Source organism: Garra rufa, chromosome 19 (genome assembly GCF_049309525.1).
Source record: "Garra rufa chromosome 19, GarRuf1.0, whole genome shotgun sequence".
Taxonomy (NCBI): Eukaryota; Metazoa; Chordata; class Actinopteri; order Cypriniformes; family Cyprinidae; genus Garra; species Garra rufa.
Window position 1 is genome coordinate 14,140,229 of NC_133379.1, and position 15,941 is coordinate 14,156,169.

The 15,941-nt window shown below is 36.8% G+C and overlaps 1 protein-coding gene across 4 annotated transcripts in view; it reads left to right on the forward strand.

Annotated features, from left to right (window-relative positions):
- Positions 1-7,942: 7,942 nt before the first annotated feature.
- The window catches only part of gabrg2 (gamma-aminobutyric acid type A receptor subunit gamma2), a 73,454-nt gene continuing 65,455 nt past the window's right edge, over positions 7,943-15,941 (forward strand). For all 4 annotated transcript variants that reach the window (XM_073824103.1, XM_073824104.1, XM_073824105.1 and 1 more), the window contains exon 1: positions 7,943-8,363. In XM_073824103.1, coding sequence (XP_073680204.1) covers positions 8,248-8,363 — 116 coding nt within the window. In that variant the 5' untranslated portion in view covers positions 7,943-8,247. The remainder of the gene's footprint in view (positions 8,364-15,941) is intronic.

The following is a 15,941-nucleotide window of genomic DNA, read 5'->3' on the forward strand; positions in this document are numbered from 1 at the left end:
TCCAAGGGGTAATACAGGACAGGCAGGAACACAAGTAGCACATAACATGGAGAGGTGAAATGTGAAATGACATGAAGACATTTGACACCAAACAAAAGAATCATAGAATGAGGAAGGACTGATGATTCCAGGGGCCCGACCGACGGCGGTGGAGCAGATGTCTCCGCCTTTGGAGCAGAGGCGACAGAGAGCCAATGAACTAGGGTGACGAGGAGGATCTGGAGGGCCGAGGTGGAACAGATGGCTCCGACAAACGATGCGGAGGCATGGGTCTGAAAGGACGTGGTAGACCCAGAGCAACATCGGACTGAGTTGGACGAGGCAAAGCTGGAGGAGTGAACCTCCAGGCTCTCACAGCTGTACTTCAGAACAAAATCCCTCCCTGGGCTAGACTTAGGAATTTAAGCCATCTCTAGGCTGAACTTGGGAACAGAGTCTCCCTCTGGCCAGGACCTGGAATCAGGAGCCTCTCTGGGCTAAACTCTGAAATTCAAGCTTTCTCCAGGCTGGACATGGAAACAGGAGTCTTCTCTGGGCTAAACTCAGGAACAGGAGCTCTCTCTGGGCTGGACGTGGAAACAGGAGCCCTCTCTGGGCTAAACTCAGGAATGGGAGCTCTCTCTGGGCTAGACGCGGAATCAGGAGCCCTCTCTGGGCTGGACTTGAAAACAACAGCCCTCCCTCGGTTTGACTTGGGATCTATGGCTCTCCCCAGGCCAGACGTGGGAATAGCAGCCCTTTCTGGGCTTGACATGGAAGCAGGAGCCCCCTCTTTCTGGGCTAGGTGTAGGAACAGGAGTGACAGAGGACAAAGGAGGGAGGAGAAGGGGGCAGGTCAACCTTTTAAAACTTTAAATTCTCCCTCAGAGTTAAACAGTTCCAGCTCCACAATCAGCTCACCCTCAGCCATGGTGCAACAGGTGGAGCTCCTCTCTGCAATCTCATTTTTCACGGCTTTTTTACTTGTGGCAGGCACTGTAGCCAGCTCTCGGACGAGGGGCCTCATTTATAAAGACTTGCGTAGAAACCATCCTTGATTTTATCTAAGAACTTTTCTGATTTGATCGTAAGAGCGATTCAGAGAAAACGAACGTACCACGAAATCCATGCGTACGCCAGTCATTCGGTTATAAATCACAAATGATCGTGGAATTGTGTGCAGCTGAATGCTCTGCCGTCGAAACGCCCCTGCTTAATTAATTAACATATAAAATGAGCTCATTCCTAAAGCAAAAACTCTGTGACAATGGCAAGAAAAAAGGAGCACAAGAAATCAAATTATAGTGAGGCTGAACTATCTGCAATACCAGGCATTACCACAAGGAAACGGTCGTACGCCAAGCTGGAATCTGACGTGGAGATAAGTACTTTTCCACGTCAAAGACGGTTTTTATAAATCTGTACTTTGACGTGGATTTGATCGTACGAACACTCTAAGATCAAATCAGTGCGTAAGAAAGTTTTATAAATGAGGCCCCTGGTCTGATGTGTCGCAGCACCGGCAGACAATGGCTTGTCACCATGGTGGGCTCAAGCTCTCCGTCATCGGTGGCCTCGGGCTCCAAAAAGTGGGGAGATGGTGGGCTGGGCTCTGGGATGGGGATAGATGCACTCAGTCTGGGGTGTCTGGGAGGTCGACAGGACGGCGGTAATTAGCCCTGATCCAGAACAGTGAGTTCAGCACAGCATCGTTGAACACTGTTAAAATGGCTAGCTGGCTGAACATACTCCAAAAGAGGAAGACAAAGGACACTGGACAAAGGAATCATAGAACAGACAACACTATAAATACTAAACTAAACAAGGTAATTAACAAGACACAGGTGAATCGGATGAACATAATCAGACATGGGAGAAACTAGGTCACGGGGAGCACATGGGGAGAAAAACACACAGACAGCCCATGGGCGTGACAGTAGTCTGGCTGTTTGAAAACATGGAGGTGGAATTGTATCGCAGTCAACAGTGGATGAGTGGCATATCTATGATGATCTTGCTAGTTGTTTAGGTTTTTTTGTTCATTGTTCCCACCTGTTTACCTCCCTTTGTATTGTGCTTCCGTTCCTCTTGTTTTTGCCAGATTGTTTCGTGCTGTATGCAGCTAGATTTTCATTTCTGCTCCACAGCAATGTCTTGTCTTGCCTTGTTCTGTTATATTTCTCTCATTTTAGTCCAGTTTTCCTAGCTGGAGCTCCTTGCTGTTGGTGCCTTGTCCATTGCAGACTACCCAGCATGATACTAAATATGGCCTACTTGGCTTTCCTGAAAGCTCAGTGCCTTTTAGACAACACTCAGTCACAGTCAGCATGAGTTTGCACATCTTTAATACGTCAAGAATGTCAAGGACATGAGAATGCACTCATCTTTAGAGACATCCGTTCAGAGTGAGAGAAGCACTATTTTCCCAAAAGCCTGTCTGAAAAGAAATCATGCATATATGCGTGACACTTATTTAAATATTAAATTTGTAGCTTGGATTCTGCTGTGGCTGAAACATTTCAGTCAAGCTCTGTACTGACCAAACGTTTTTATTAGGTGTGTTACAGAGACAAACATTTCTATTAGGCTTCATCATTGTGATCACATATTTGTTTACTTAATATATTTAAATTGAAAAATAATAGGGTAGAAAATAGAAAATTACATAAACATTGTACAATCACAAAATAAATTACCTGATATTTTGTTCCATGTTCATAATTTAATTAAAGATGACATTAATTAGGATCCGTGATCATTTAAAAGCACACACAACACCTTTGTTCCTCACATTTTGGCACCTTTCACTGCAATTTCCACAAGGGACCAGGTTTTCATTTAGGCTATCTTTGTATTTTGTAGCACCCCACAGCATGATGTTACCACCATGGAAATGTTTGGTGAAATTCCAAGCCGGCTTTCATGTGGCTTCACTGAGGTGCGGTTTCCTGCCATAAAACCCAGATTGGTGGAGTCCTGCAGTGATGGTTGTCCTCATGCAAGCTTCTTTAATCTTCACACATGATCACTGTGATGAGGAGGACACTGGATGCTCATGAGGATCCATGTGCAGAGTTTAATGGTGAGGGCAAAACTGACAGGGGATTAAAGACTAGAATGAACAATCCAATCAAGCAACCAAGTCCAGATCACAAAGCAAGGGGTAAACAAGAGGCAGCAGGGTTGTACGTGGAATAATAAACTAGTAAATAAACTTTCAGAATTTTTACAATAAGAACAAAGATAGTGAGCAAGTTCAGATCTCTCTATATGGTTGCTGAAGTGGGTAGATGTGAATCAGGTGTGCCAAAGTTCAGTATTCTGGAGATGGCTCCCTCATGTGTTAAGTGATGTGTATGAACGGGGCAGATGCAGATATTACAGTCTCTAGAGCTCCACCATGGTGACCATCCTGTTCTAGGTCAACTCACTTATCAAGTCCCTTTTCCCAAAATGTTCAGTTTGGCCAAATTACAGAGGACACTGTGCTCAGAAGGTTCAGTGCAGCATGGTTGTTTATTTTTTAGGCTCTGCCCAGATCTGTGCTTTTACAGTATGTCAGAGCTTTGTAGTCAGTTCCTTTTGCCTCACAAGTTGTTTTTTGTTATTTTCTGATATGCATTTTCTTCCGTTAGAATTTACATTGGTGAACACAGCCTAGTGGGCAGTGTGCTGACATACAGTATAGCATCATTGCACTTTGGGCTTCCCAAGTCACGATCCTGTCCCCCTCTATATAAAGATGTGTGTCTTTTCAAGTCATGTCCAGGCAATTGTCACAGTTGGACTCAATCTCAATTTTCTTTTTTTTTTTCTTTTCTTTTTTTATAGAGTATCTATTGTTTGACGTGAAAAAATAATTTGCAGCATTTTAGCATTAGGCTGCAATATACTGTAGTAAAATGTGGGGGGAAAAGGGATCTGAATGCTTCCTCACTGTATTTGTCAAATATAATTTACTTGAGTCTCGAATAATCAGTGCATTATTTTTTTAACATGATCTTACACAGGATTTTACCAAAGTTCAAAGAAGCTTGTGCCAAAGTGTTCAAGTACGAATCATCTTATTCCCATCCCCATGATATTAAAGCTTTATAATTTCTTTCTTTCTCTCTCTCTCTTTCAGATAATCTTTCATAAATATTTAACATGTTTCCCTGCAGAGATGATGATATGAATGATTTACGAGCTGAGTTTTAGAGATGCTCTACTCTTCACAAGTTTGGAGTGGAGCATAGCACAAGCACAAATGCTAATGTTCAGAAACAAGGATTTACTTGTTTGTATATCATTTTCCTTAGTTAGCATCCCCAATTCATCTGCCCATTGCAAGAAACCCTTCAAGTTAAGAAAAAAGTCAGTGATAATGTCCTTACTGTTATAACTAAACAGTACAACTGAACTTTTATACAGAAGGTATACAGAAACATAAGTCATTTAATTTGTTCATGAATGAAATAAACATTTTTGGTGAATAATTTGATGAAGGGGAATACTTGTTTACAGATTATGCTTATTACAAATGACTTGCCCTTTGTCATTCCTTTATTGGCATGACCGATATTTTTACATTCCTATTGCCAGTGCTGCAAAAGTCGATTAGCCTCACAGCCCACACTATAATACTCTTGGTTTGTGTTAGCCAGTCTTTACAGGCAGAGGAAGACAACCAAAGAAGTCACACTCTTTAGAAATGCACTCTCAATACACACTTCTGCTAAGCCCAACTTCTAAGCAGTCAAAAGCAACATTACATCACAAACGCGAGGACTCAGAGGAAGACAGTGAGGGTTTAGGGTGCCATTAGGGCAATAATTGTAAAAACTATACATGTGACCATATAGGAATTATTGCAAAATTTCCTAAAGAGTGTCCTTGAGGAGAGCTATGTAGAACTTTGTCAAAGGTAGTCTCTAAATCTGTCTAGTGGATTACCACAAAATTAGTGAGCAGCTTCATGCTCCTCAGCAGATGAACTTTTCAGGTTTTTTGAAGACTCTTCCTCAAGCACCACCCTCTGGCCAAAATGTACAGTCCTCACTCTCTGACTACTTGCAGAAGAGCAATATATTCTGTTGGCCACTTATAGATTTTAAAAGGTCCAAAACTTTAAACAGTTTACAATTAACAATTCCACCTAATGCTAGAGCCCCAAGTGGTCCAGCATGATTACTTGAGAGAAAATAAACTGGTTGTACCTGTGAGCACTGTTATATTGTCTAAATTGCAGAGTGTTTTACTTTTCTTCAGCAAGCACATTTGAATGACTGAGAGGATGTGGACATGGCTGGAAAAAAATCTATGACTGTGTAAGTGTCTCTCTTTTTGTTGTATTATTCATTAGAAATATATTCAGGCACATTACAGCATATCTATCCATCTTACTGATCTATCTCTCAGTGTGTATCCTATAGGGCAACAAGTAACAAACATTTTCATTGTCATTTATCTTTTGAATCGTTTTACCACTGAAATTGATTTACAGTCTAAAATAAGTTAGGGCTATGAATCGATTTAGAAAATGTAATTTTGTTAATTACACAGTTAAAAAAGTAGGCTATAAATACTTGGAAATAAATGTGTTTTTTTATGATTAAGCAGAGAGGAGTGTCTTATTTTCAAAACAGCAGTGGTTGGGACTACAGAACAATGCAAATTATGTGTTTTTTGTTTCAGAATGTACGTTATTTGTATATTTTATTGCATTAAATGTTAATTTGACTATCATTTAAGTCGTTAACTGATTCAAAATACGCAATGTTAATAAAAACGCTGTTGAATCGTTGCAGTTACTATACAAATAAAAACAATGTTTCAGCAGCTGCACTGTCTGCACATTCAAGGGGATGAATATATGTAGGCCAGCAATGCAAGAGTTGCAGAAGCTGTAAAAAAAACTAGGGCCAGGCTGAGGAGCTCAATAGCGCTGCGTGAAGGAAAGCCCTTATTGTCCTGATAACAATTATAGATTTAGAATGTTATGCATTCTGAAAAAAAGTAACTGTTAATATTTAGAAATGCATTCTGCAAGCTTTTGTTCGACATCTTGTAAAGAGCTGATGGAAACAAACAGCCATGCATGCTAATTTAATAAGATGAGGGGATGAATGCGTTATCATTGTTTTTTTTTTGTTTTTTTTGTTTTTTTTTTTGGTTGTTTTTTTTTATTATTATTATTTAACCGCAGAATTCTTTCCAGAAGGGATTGTCATTTTGTTCTTAAACTGGGAAACATGGGTTTAACATGTTTTAGTAAGCTTGTCTTTTAGACTGCATACCATCTCTATATAATATCTGTTTTTATTCATATTTTATTTAAACATTTTTGTGCAAACGTTCTCTTTTACCTCTTCTATTAAATTCTGAGAACTCAGAAGTGAGGTGGATGATTATATGAAAACAAAGAAAATTTCAACATTTTAATATGCAAGCAATGGTCTCACCAACAGCAAAGTACATTTGGGCAGGAGTTGCAGACATGTATTTGAGTTAAATGATTTTTGATAACCTAACAGATTAGAGGAAAATGAATGCATGTGCTGTGTGTTCTCAGAGATGAGCCAGCAAACCAAGCATGACCACAGGCACGAAATGTCCCATGGCTAACTTTTGTGCGGAGGACTAATACTGAGCGTTCATGGCATAAGCTGACATCAGTGGAAAGTAGAACAGGCCAGGAGCGTGAATTATAATCTGTTTTCTATTTTATTTCTTCCCTGTGGCTAAAAGAAGTGGATGGACCATTCAGCCACAATGTCCCGCTTAAAAACATTAGCTAATTCATTAGACACATTATGTTATAAGGGATATTCTTATGTTTTCTGCATTGCTAGAAGATAACTTACCTTAAGTGTAATCATTTTACCTATTTATCTCTTTATTTTTAAGAGGGTTCCAAAACAGTGGTGAATTAATAAACAAACACACATGCACAGATAGATAGATAGATAGATAGATAGATAGATAGATAGATAGATAGATAGATAGATAGATAGATAGATAGATAGATAGATAGATAGATAGATAGATAGATAGATAGATATATAGATAGATAGATAGATAGATAGATGTGTGCCACCCTATGATGACAACTTTTTTCTTCCTCCTAGTTTCACCAGAGATTTCACAGTGGAGGAGCTGTCCATGGTACTGAAACACAATCCCCTTGACTTGATGCTTACTAGATTTGTACATAGTGCTGAAAGTGAGTTTCTCCCCATAAATAGCTGTTGTCACTAAAATGCTGTCACTCTACCTCAGTTAGACTCATATGTGACATCTGTAAGCTGTACACGGCCATTGGTCGCCTACATCACGTGGAATTACCATGCTCTTCTTTTTCCTCATGCTGTGAGAAATGACAGCTTCCTGTGCTCACATCATTTTCTCTCTCTCCAAACACGCATAAGTGCTGTTTACACTCCAAATGACGTTTAATCTTGTCTTTTATGGACATGTAAAATAATTCTAACATAAAAAGTATATACAATAAAACAAAAAAACTTCAAACATGAGCTAAATATACAGAAACGAACAGTCGACTTCATTTCAGTTCGACTCATTAATAGTGTATTCTAATTTTAATATTTATGTATTGCTCTAATAAAGTAACATTAACGAAATAACATGTAAAACAGTATCTAAATTCTGATTGGATAAATCGAATTCGACGACAGAAAAATTACGCGATAAACACAAACACGCAAATTCTATATTAAGTATATTAACCATCCTACAATTAAGATTTGTTTATTTCCTTGTATTAAATAGTGCGGTATTTAAAAATAATAGAGACTAATAATTATAGCAATAATAACAAACAAAGAAATATTTATGAGTGGATGCTTTGTATAAAACGGTGATTGCGTGGAAGATATAATATAATCTGGATATAAAGGATAGATTTTATTAATAGAAGCGTGTGAGCTTTGATTCCATCTCTACCACGCATGTCTTGTATTGCTGCAGCGACGTGCATCAGATCCGCTTTCACACACTTCAACTGCATTCACACATTTACCAGTTATACCGGACCCGGATAGATCGCCTTCATCTCTTACATTTATTCCCATATTTATGCCATTATTTGACTAGAGCAGGGAGCTCGCCTTCGTGAGGTGTGCGCGTGTTTTGTTGTTTTTGTGACGGCTTGTATCGCATCGTAGCAGCGGCTCTGAGACGCGAAAGCCGACGCGATCTGCTATGTGTCATAGCGAAGAAAGGCAGTAAATAAAGGGGACGCGTCCGTCTGCGTGAAGAGAGAGCAAGATGGTGATCATGGCTTCTTTTCATTTTTCGTCTAAATGCTTGAACGCCATGGCCATCCCCCCGATCACGCTCAAGCTCTTTCTGTGGGCTTTTCTAATCGCTCATCTTCCTTTGAGGTAAGAATATCATCCCGAGTGGACGAAATTAACATGTTAATGTGTTCTGGTACGCGAACGATATACGGGCTGTGAGTGTCTGCGGTGATTGGTGCTGCTCTATTTCCCATGGATTCCTCTAATCTGTTTGCCTCAGTGTTCGGAGTCTAGCAATGGATGTGTGTTTTCAGATCGCCGAATGTGACAGTATGAAGACGAAATCTCATGAATATCTGTCGACATTGAGGCTTGCAGTTGTTTTTACGTTGCTGGTGGCAAAAGCCTTCAAATAAGCTCTAGAAAATCCCTAAACGAGCCAGTGATGCTGTTGGTGTACAAAGCTATCGAACGGTCCGCGTAATAATTATGACAATAATTATTATAATAGTAATAATTATATAACTAATACTAGTTATATAATGACCGTGTTCAGTCAGGAGGTGTGTCATGATTCAAACAGCCATTAAACCAAATTCAGGATAGAATCGGGGTAGATGAGGCTTTCTCCTCAGTGAACTATGCATGCTATTATGTATTTAGTCACTGTATTTAGTCAAAGGCTAAAGTTCAAAGCTTTGCCATGTACATGACGCCATTTCAGTCAAGACGTTTGTTTAAGAAGATTTAAGTCAGGGTTTGACTCCTCCTATCCACCTGCTGATGAAGAATCAGGAATAATTCTGGCCTGTAACTACACAGTCCACGCTACAAACCAATAATAAAAATATTAACACACTGAAATAAAACTGTAATGTTTTGTTGAGATATTTTGGCTTTATATTTTTTTCCCAGTACATGCAAAACTAATAGTAATTTTGAAATGAAGCTGTTATTTTAGTACAGTATGTGCCTTTGGCCTAATCAAACCCCAGCAGGCTCATATTATTACTTACTATAACTTTATGATCATAAAGTGCTGTAGATGTCCTTTTTTTTAGGTTTTTGGGGGGGGGCCCATGATTTTGATCGAGGGGGAACACTAAGCATACAAATTTAAATTAAAACAATGTGTATTTCATCACCTTTTTCAGACTGGAGCATATAGTTGCATCAGTCACTCTGCTCAAGGAGATTACTGACAAAAGCATCTATTGTAATTGTAGTAAAATCCTGCTTATGTTCCTATATTTAACAGCACTTTGTAATATAATGCTTGCTTTCCATCATCAGGAGAATGCAATGAATATTTTTGCTATCACTCAGAGATTTGATGTCATAAATCCAAGGCAATTTCACATCCAGAAAGACACGACTGGGCCTTATTTGGGATAGGCTAGTGATTATTGATTGGGAGAGGACGGTTAGACCTTGTGTACAATTATTGAGGGATTCAAACTGTCAATACATGAGCTGTGCAATCTTAGCAGCTGAAGTTCAAATTGTTCTTAAAAGTGCTGAGATCATTGATTGACAAAGACTTGCTGAAGGAATAGCTCTGACAGTTCTGCTAATGCTGTCACTCAGAGTTATCTCCTAATCTACTGACGACTATAGGTATTCTACTATTTTACAATTTAATTACTCTTTTCATTTGGTTGTTTGAATGAGGGTATGTTATTCTGACCCATAAGGAATAGGCCAAACAAGCGTCAGATTGAAAGGGATCAAAGCTCATCAGATGACTGTCAGTGTGGCGCCGGTGGCACGTGTCAGATGCACCCCAAGACTATATGACATTTTCATCTGGAGTCGCACCACAGGGATTAATACACTGACTAGTGCTATGATGAAAAGATTGCTGCTGCCTTTGATATCACTCTGCATGCTGGTTTAAGAGCAAGGCCTGTAGTAACACCTCAGCCGCATCATGTAAGAAGCTCTGAACCAAGGCTCAGATGTTTGAAGTTGACCCGAGACTCCCAAATGCATGCGGATGTGTTGCAGATGCACATTATGATATTCAGAAGTTACTTTCTCTCATCTTCCCAAAAGTGCAAAACACAGTAAAAGCACGTTTACTGAAGTGTCACCGATCCATAAATACAAATATTTGCTGTGCCTTTGATTTCCTTGCTTAAAACAAATGGATAAAGACTGTAGTAAACAGCTGTCTGTACTTGAGTCCTAAAATAATTTAATAGGTTTTTTTTTTCATGATAGTATTACTTTGAAAAAAAAAAAATTTCTAGTTTCATAAATCAGTGCTTTTCAGCCCAAAAATATAATCATGCATTGTTCGGACAGTAAAATAAACAGACCTGAAGTGAAACCAGTCAATAAAAGATAGCAAAAAGATTTTTTTGAATATAAAAACTGATCATATTTAAACTTAAAACTGATGGTACCCTTCATTTTAAGAGCCAATTCTCATTATTAAATACCATGCACATTACTAGCATATTGGCTGTTTATTAGCATTTATAAAACATTTATTTATTTATTTATTTTATATATTTATATTTCAGATCTCCTAATCCTACCCTAAACCTAAACTTAATAACTACATTACTACCTTAATAAACAGTAAATTAAAAATGTATTAAAGGAGTAGTTTACTTTCAGAACAAAAGTTTACAGACAATGTAGTACTCACCCCTTGTCATCCAAGATGTTCATGTCTTATTCGTTTTTTTGAGTAAAACATTTCAGGATTTCTCTCCATATGATGGAGACGAGTTTGAACTTCCAAAATGCAGCGTCAAAGGGCTCTAAACGATCCCAGCCCAGGAAAGAAGGGTCTAAAAACTATTACAATTTATAAACTTTTAACCTCAAATGCTTATCTTGTCTAGCTCTGAGATTAAATTGAGATTAAATATAAATTGTAAATGTTTTTAAAAAATAACCGATCGTTTCGCTATAAAAGACCCTTCTTCCTCAGCTGGGATCATTTAGAGTCCTTTGAAGCTGCATTTAAACTACGTTTTGGAAGTTCAAACTTGGGGGCACCATAGACATCCATTATATGGAGAGAAATCCTGAAATGTTTTCCTCAAAAAACACATTTTTTTTACGACTGAAGACAGAAAGACATGAACATCTTGGATGATGAGGGAGTGAGTACATTATCTGTCAAAGTCAAAAGTCATAGTAATTGTTTGTTATAAAGGGAATGTGCGACCGAACTTACTTAGTAAGGCTTACCATGATCTGTGAATAGCCAGACGGTTTAAAGGTCATCTAATTAGGGAACTGAAGGCCATTACAGGTCAGCTCATGTATTGTTAATAGCACGGTGTCCTCAGGACGGTGTACGTGGGGACATTTGGTTTCTTCTGCTTATTTTGGGCTAGTGATGGACAAGTTGATGCGTACACCAGATGGTGTAATTCAGAGGAAGAGCTGGGCCCAATAAACAAAAATGGCATCAGCATCCCATCAAGGGAAATATCATCTCCTTTTTATTAGCCGCCTTATACTGCAAATAATCACAGAGGCTCACGGTGAGCATTTTTCTGCATTGCTGCATGGGCTGATTATTGAATTGCAATAAGCAGGCATGTTATTTCATTACACTCAATAAGGATGAAATGAAAAAATCTGATGCAATGGCTTTCACCATCACACAGAAGCCATTTGGGCCTTGCAGTCAAGTTCAAGTTATTTCCTCACACATAAGATAGGCCATTGCAAATTGAAGCATTTTGTTGTATACTGTTCATAGTATATTTGTTGTCCTATATATTGACTGACAGCTCGCGTGTTGCCATGTTGAAAGAAATCGGGTGTAAGTGCCGAGGCGTTGTGTGCGCTGTGTGAACATGATGATACTGTAGTTCTAGACTTAATGTAATCATGCATTTACTCATCTCGCTTGCACAAGAGTCAGTGTTCTTCAAAATGAATAAAAACAGTGAAAATTCTGAATATGATGTAAACCATTATTATTTAAGTATTTAATCCAGTTTTATTAACCAATGTCTTTGGTGCCGACTTTCGATGATCCAATTCAACCATACGAATAAGCAGAAATGGCTTTAGAAAAAGATAAACTGTTTATTTTTTTCATTGCTAAATGTGAGCCTGGACCACAAAACTGGTCATAAGGGTCAATTTTTTATTGAGATTTATACAAAATCTGAAATCTGAATAAATAAGCTTTGTTACAATAGTACAATATTTGGCTGAGACACAACAATTTGAAAATCTGGAATCTGAGGAGTGCAAAAAAACAAAATATTAAGAAAATCGCCTTTAAAGTTGTCCAAATGAAGTTCTTAGCAATGCATATTACTAATCAAAAATTAAGTTTTGATATATTTATGGTAGGAAATTTTCAAAATATTTGCATGGAACATGATTTTTACTTGATATCCTAATGATTTTTTGCATAAAAGAGAAATCAATTTTGACCCATACAATGTATTGTTGGTTAATAGCTATTGCTACAAAAACACCCATGCTACTTCTCTCCTGCATCCTCTATAGTACAGAAGTGATTTTACATTTCCTTCAGCCTGAGGGTTATGTCTTACACTTTTGTTGTGAAAGGGTTTTTACATTTGCCAAAAATACAACTTTTTTATACTAAAAACAAACAAGCAAGTCCAGTCCAGATGCGAAAAAAGTGATACAAAAGTAATGCAACTCATTACTTTTCATAAAAATGTAAACATAATTAGTTACTTTTTTAAGAATCAACACAATGTTGTAATGCATTACTTTTAAAAGTAACTTTCACCAACACTGATTCTGAATATATGATGGTGTGGTAAGCTTACTCATTAAAAAAACAGTCCCCCTAGACTGTTAATCTGATCTTCACCAAAATCTGCACAGAACTGCTTTATACTATGAAAGCAAAAAAAGTTATCAGAAGAATTTTCATACAATAAAGGTTTGTGAAGATACACTTTTAAAAATAAAGGTGCTTCACGATGCCATAGAAGAACCCTTTTTGTTTAAATGATTCCATAAAGAACCTTAAACATCTGAAGAACCTTTCTGATTCACAAAAGGTTCTTTGTGGCAAAAGAAGGTTCTTCAGATTATAAAAAGGCAAGGAAAAGATGGTTCTTTAAAGAACCTTTGACTGAAAGGTTCTTTGTGGAACCAAAAATGGTTCTTCTATGGCATCGCTGTGAAGAGCCTTTTAAAGCAGCTTTATTTTTAAGAGTTTATAGGCAAATCAACTGGTCTGGCATTGCGCATTTAAACAAATTGACCTATTGATAGATTAAGCAGATATCCATACAGCAGTTCAAAATTAATACAACTTGTTAAATATAGACACTCTGGACATTCTCAGAGCACATAAACTCAGCAATGTCATATAAGAACCATTTTTGCTTCCACAAAGAACCATTCAGTCAAAGGTTCTTTAAAGAACCATCTTTTCTTTACCTTTTTATAATCTGAAGAACCTTCTTTTGCCACAAAGAACCTTTTGTGAAACAGAAAGGTTCTTCAGTTGTTAAAAGTTCTTTATGCAACCATTCAGACAAAAAGGGTTCTTCTATGGCATTGTGAAGCACCTTTAATTTTAAGAGTATATTGTAGAAAGCTTATAACTCCTCAATTGTATTTATTCAGTGAGTTTGTAAATCGGTATGCCCCTTATTTGGGGCAGATTCCAATATATTCTTCAAATTTCATTCTAATAAACAAACAGCCAAACATGGCCACCAGCAGCCAATCCATCTTCAACAGCTTATAACAATAGCACATATTTCCTACTCTAGAACTGTAATGGTTCAAATCAAAATGTAAAAGTCTTTCTTATGAATTATTCAGTTCAGTTGATTATATGTGAGAATTTTATCCCTGAAAATGTTTTTTGCCATTTCCTGTTATTTTAAAAACTTGACAGAACAGTGTACAGATGCTCAACAGGTTTTGAGGAAACATGCTCAATTTCAGAAATTTTCCTAATGCTCACTGGGCTGAGATTGGGAATGGGAGATTTAGGCCGTAATACTCGTGATAAAATCTCAGATTAAAAACCCATAAATAGTTTTGTATATTGGCGTGTAGTAAAAAAATCCATTATAGCTTGCTAAAGTTTAAGGTAACACTTTCTATGAACCCCAAATTTATAATACATTATAAGTGTATTCTTAAGGCATTATAATGAAAGAATAATGCAGTATAAAAACCTCATAATATGTTATATCATCTCATGAGTATTCATAAGAACAGTTTTAATGTATTATAATTTTTACTTATTCATGGTTATAGCTTTTAACAGTATGATTACCTCCTCATAGTTATAACATATTATAAGTCTCATATCTTGCCATGTTACTCATATCACTCCCCAAAGAACCCTAAGATCAGGCACCAGATCAGATGAATGTGTAATGCCACATTTGTATTATCAGTTTGATTTTTTTAATATTACCCTTTAGACAGCTTTTAATAAGTAACTCTTCAACTCCATTATTCAGCTAGAGGTAATTATTATTAGTAGTATGCTAAATATGCTAAATATATGCTAACACTAAATTTTGATGTTTCTCCAAAAGACAAACTATTATATTATATTCTAAGTAAGTGAGTTCAAGTGTGTGAACCTTCTACCGAGCCTAACCTTAACCTGAGTTATTATGTAAAAAATGAATATTATGTAAAAAAAATAAATGTAATATGATTTAGTATGTTATAAATGAAATATTATGGTGTCCATTGTGTTATAAATAATCATAATCTTAAAAGTTGTAACCTCAAATACTCAAGTATTATAATTGTTGTTATGATTATTCATGAGAAGATATAACATATAATACATTTTTTTTTTATAATGCATTATGCATTCATTATAATGCCTTATTAATACCCTTATAATGTATCATAAATAGGGGCTTCATAGAAAGTGTTACCGAGTTGGGTATAATAAGTTCAAAAAGAAATATGTGATGTCTAAAACGGAAGCCAATTGTTGTTGTACAAATAAAAAAACACAAAAAAATAAACCATTCATAATACAATACTATAAAGAGACATGTAAATATTCATTATTTTTTTAAAAAGAGACATTGCCATTAAATCACTGTATCATGAGCCATTGTCATTGGCCCCTCAATAGCTCCTCACAGCTTGACACTATATTGGCTTTTGACAAATATTGGAACAGGCATCCAAAAATGTAGTCTATCTTTAAAAAACATATATAAGACCTATTTTGTATTCTGCAGTATAGTGTATTCTGAACTCTTCATTTCTAGTGTTCTCAACAGAAGAGCAGCAGGTTCCCTTCACTCCAGTGCACTCCAGCTCTGTATGATATTGGTACTTGACTTGTTAAAGTTTTACATTACAAACGAAGCAATTAAACTGCTGGAAATATATGTGTGAAATATATTACCTTCATTGACATAAGGGCTGTCACTCTTATGATATTACTTACTGGTAATTAGTTGATATTACATGATTGTTGTTGTGACCAATGATTGTCTTAAACTACTTAAAATGCAAGGGTTACCCGTTTCTTTTTATAGTTGTTGAAACTCACAAGCTTTCATTTTACATGAATAAAGACTTCCTATAGTTTTGAGTATATATTACATTATTGTATTTACGGTGCCTTGCGAAAGTATTCATACTCCTTTTTTTTTTTTTTTTTTTGGTTTGTTTTGTTATGTTGCAGCCTTGCTTTAAATTACTTTTTTTTTCCACATCAATCTACATCTCATACACCATAATGACAAATCACAAAACAGG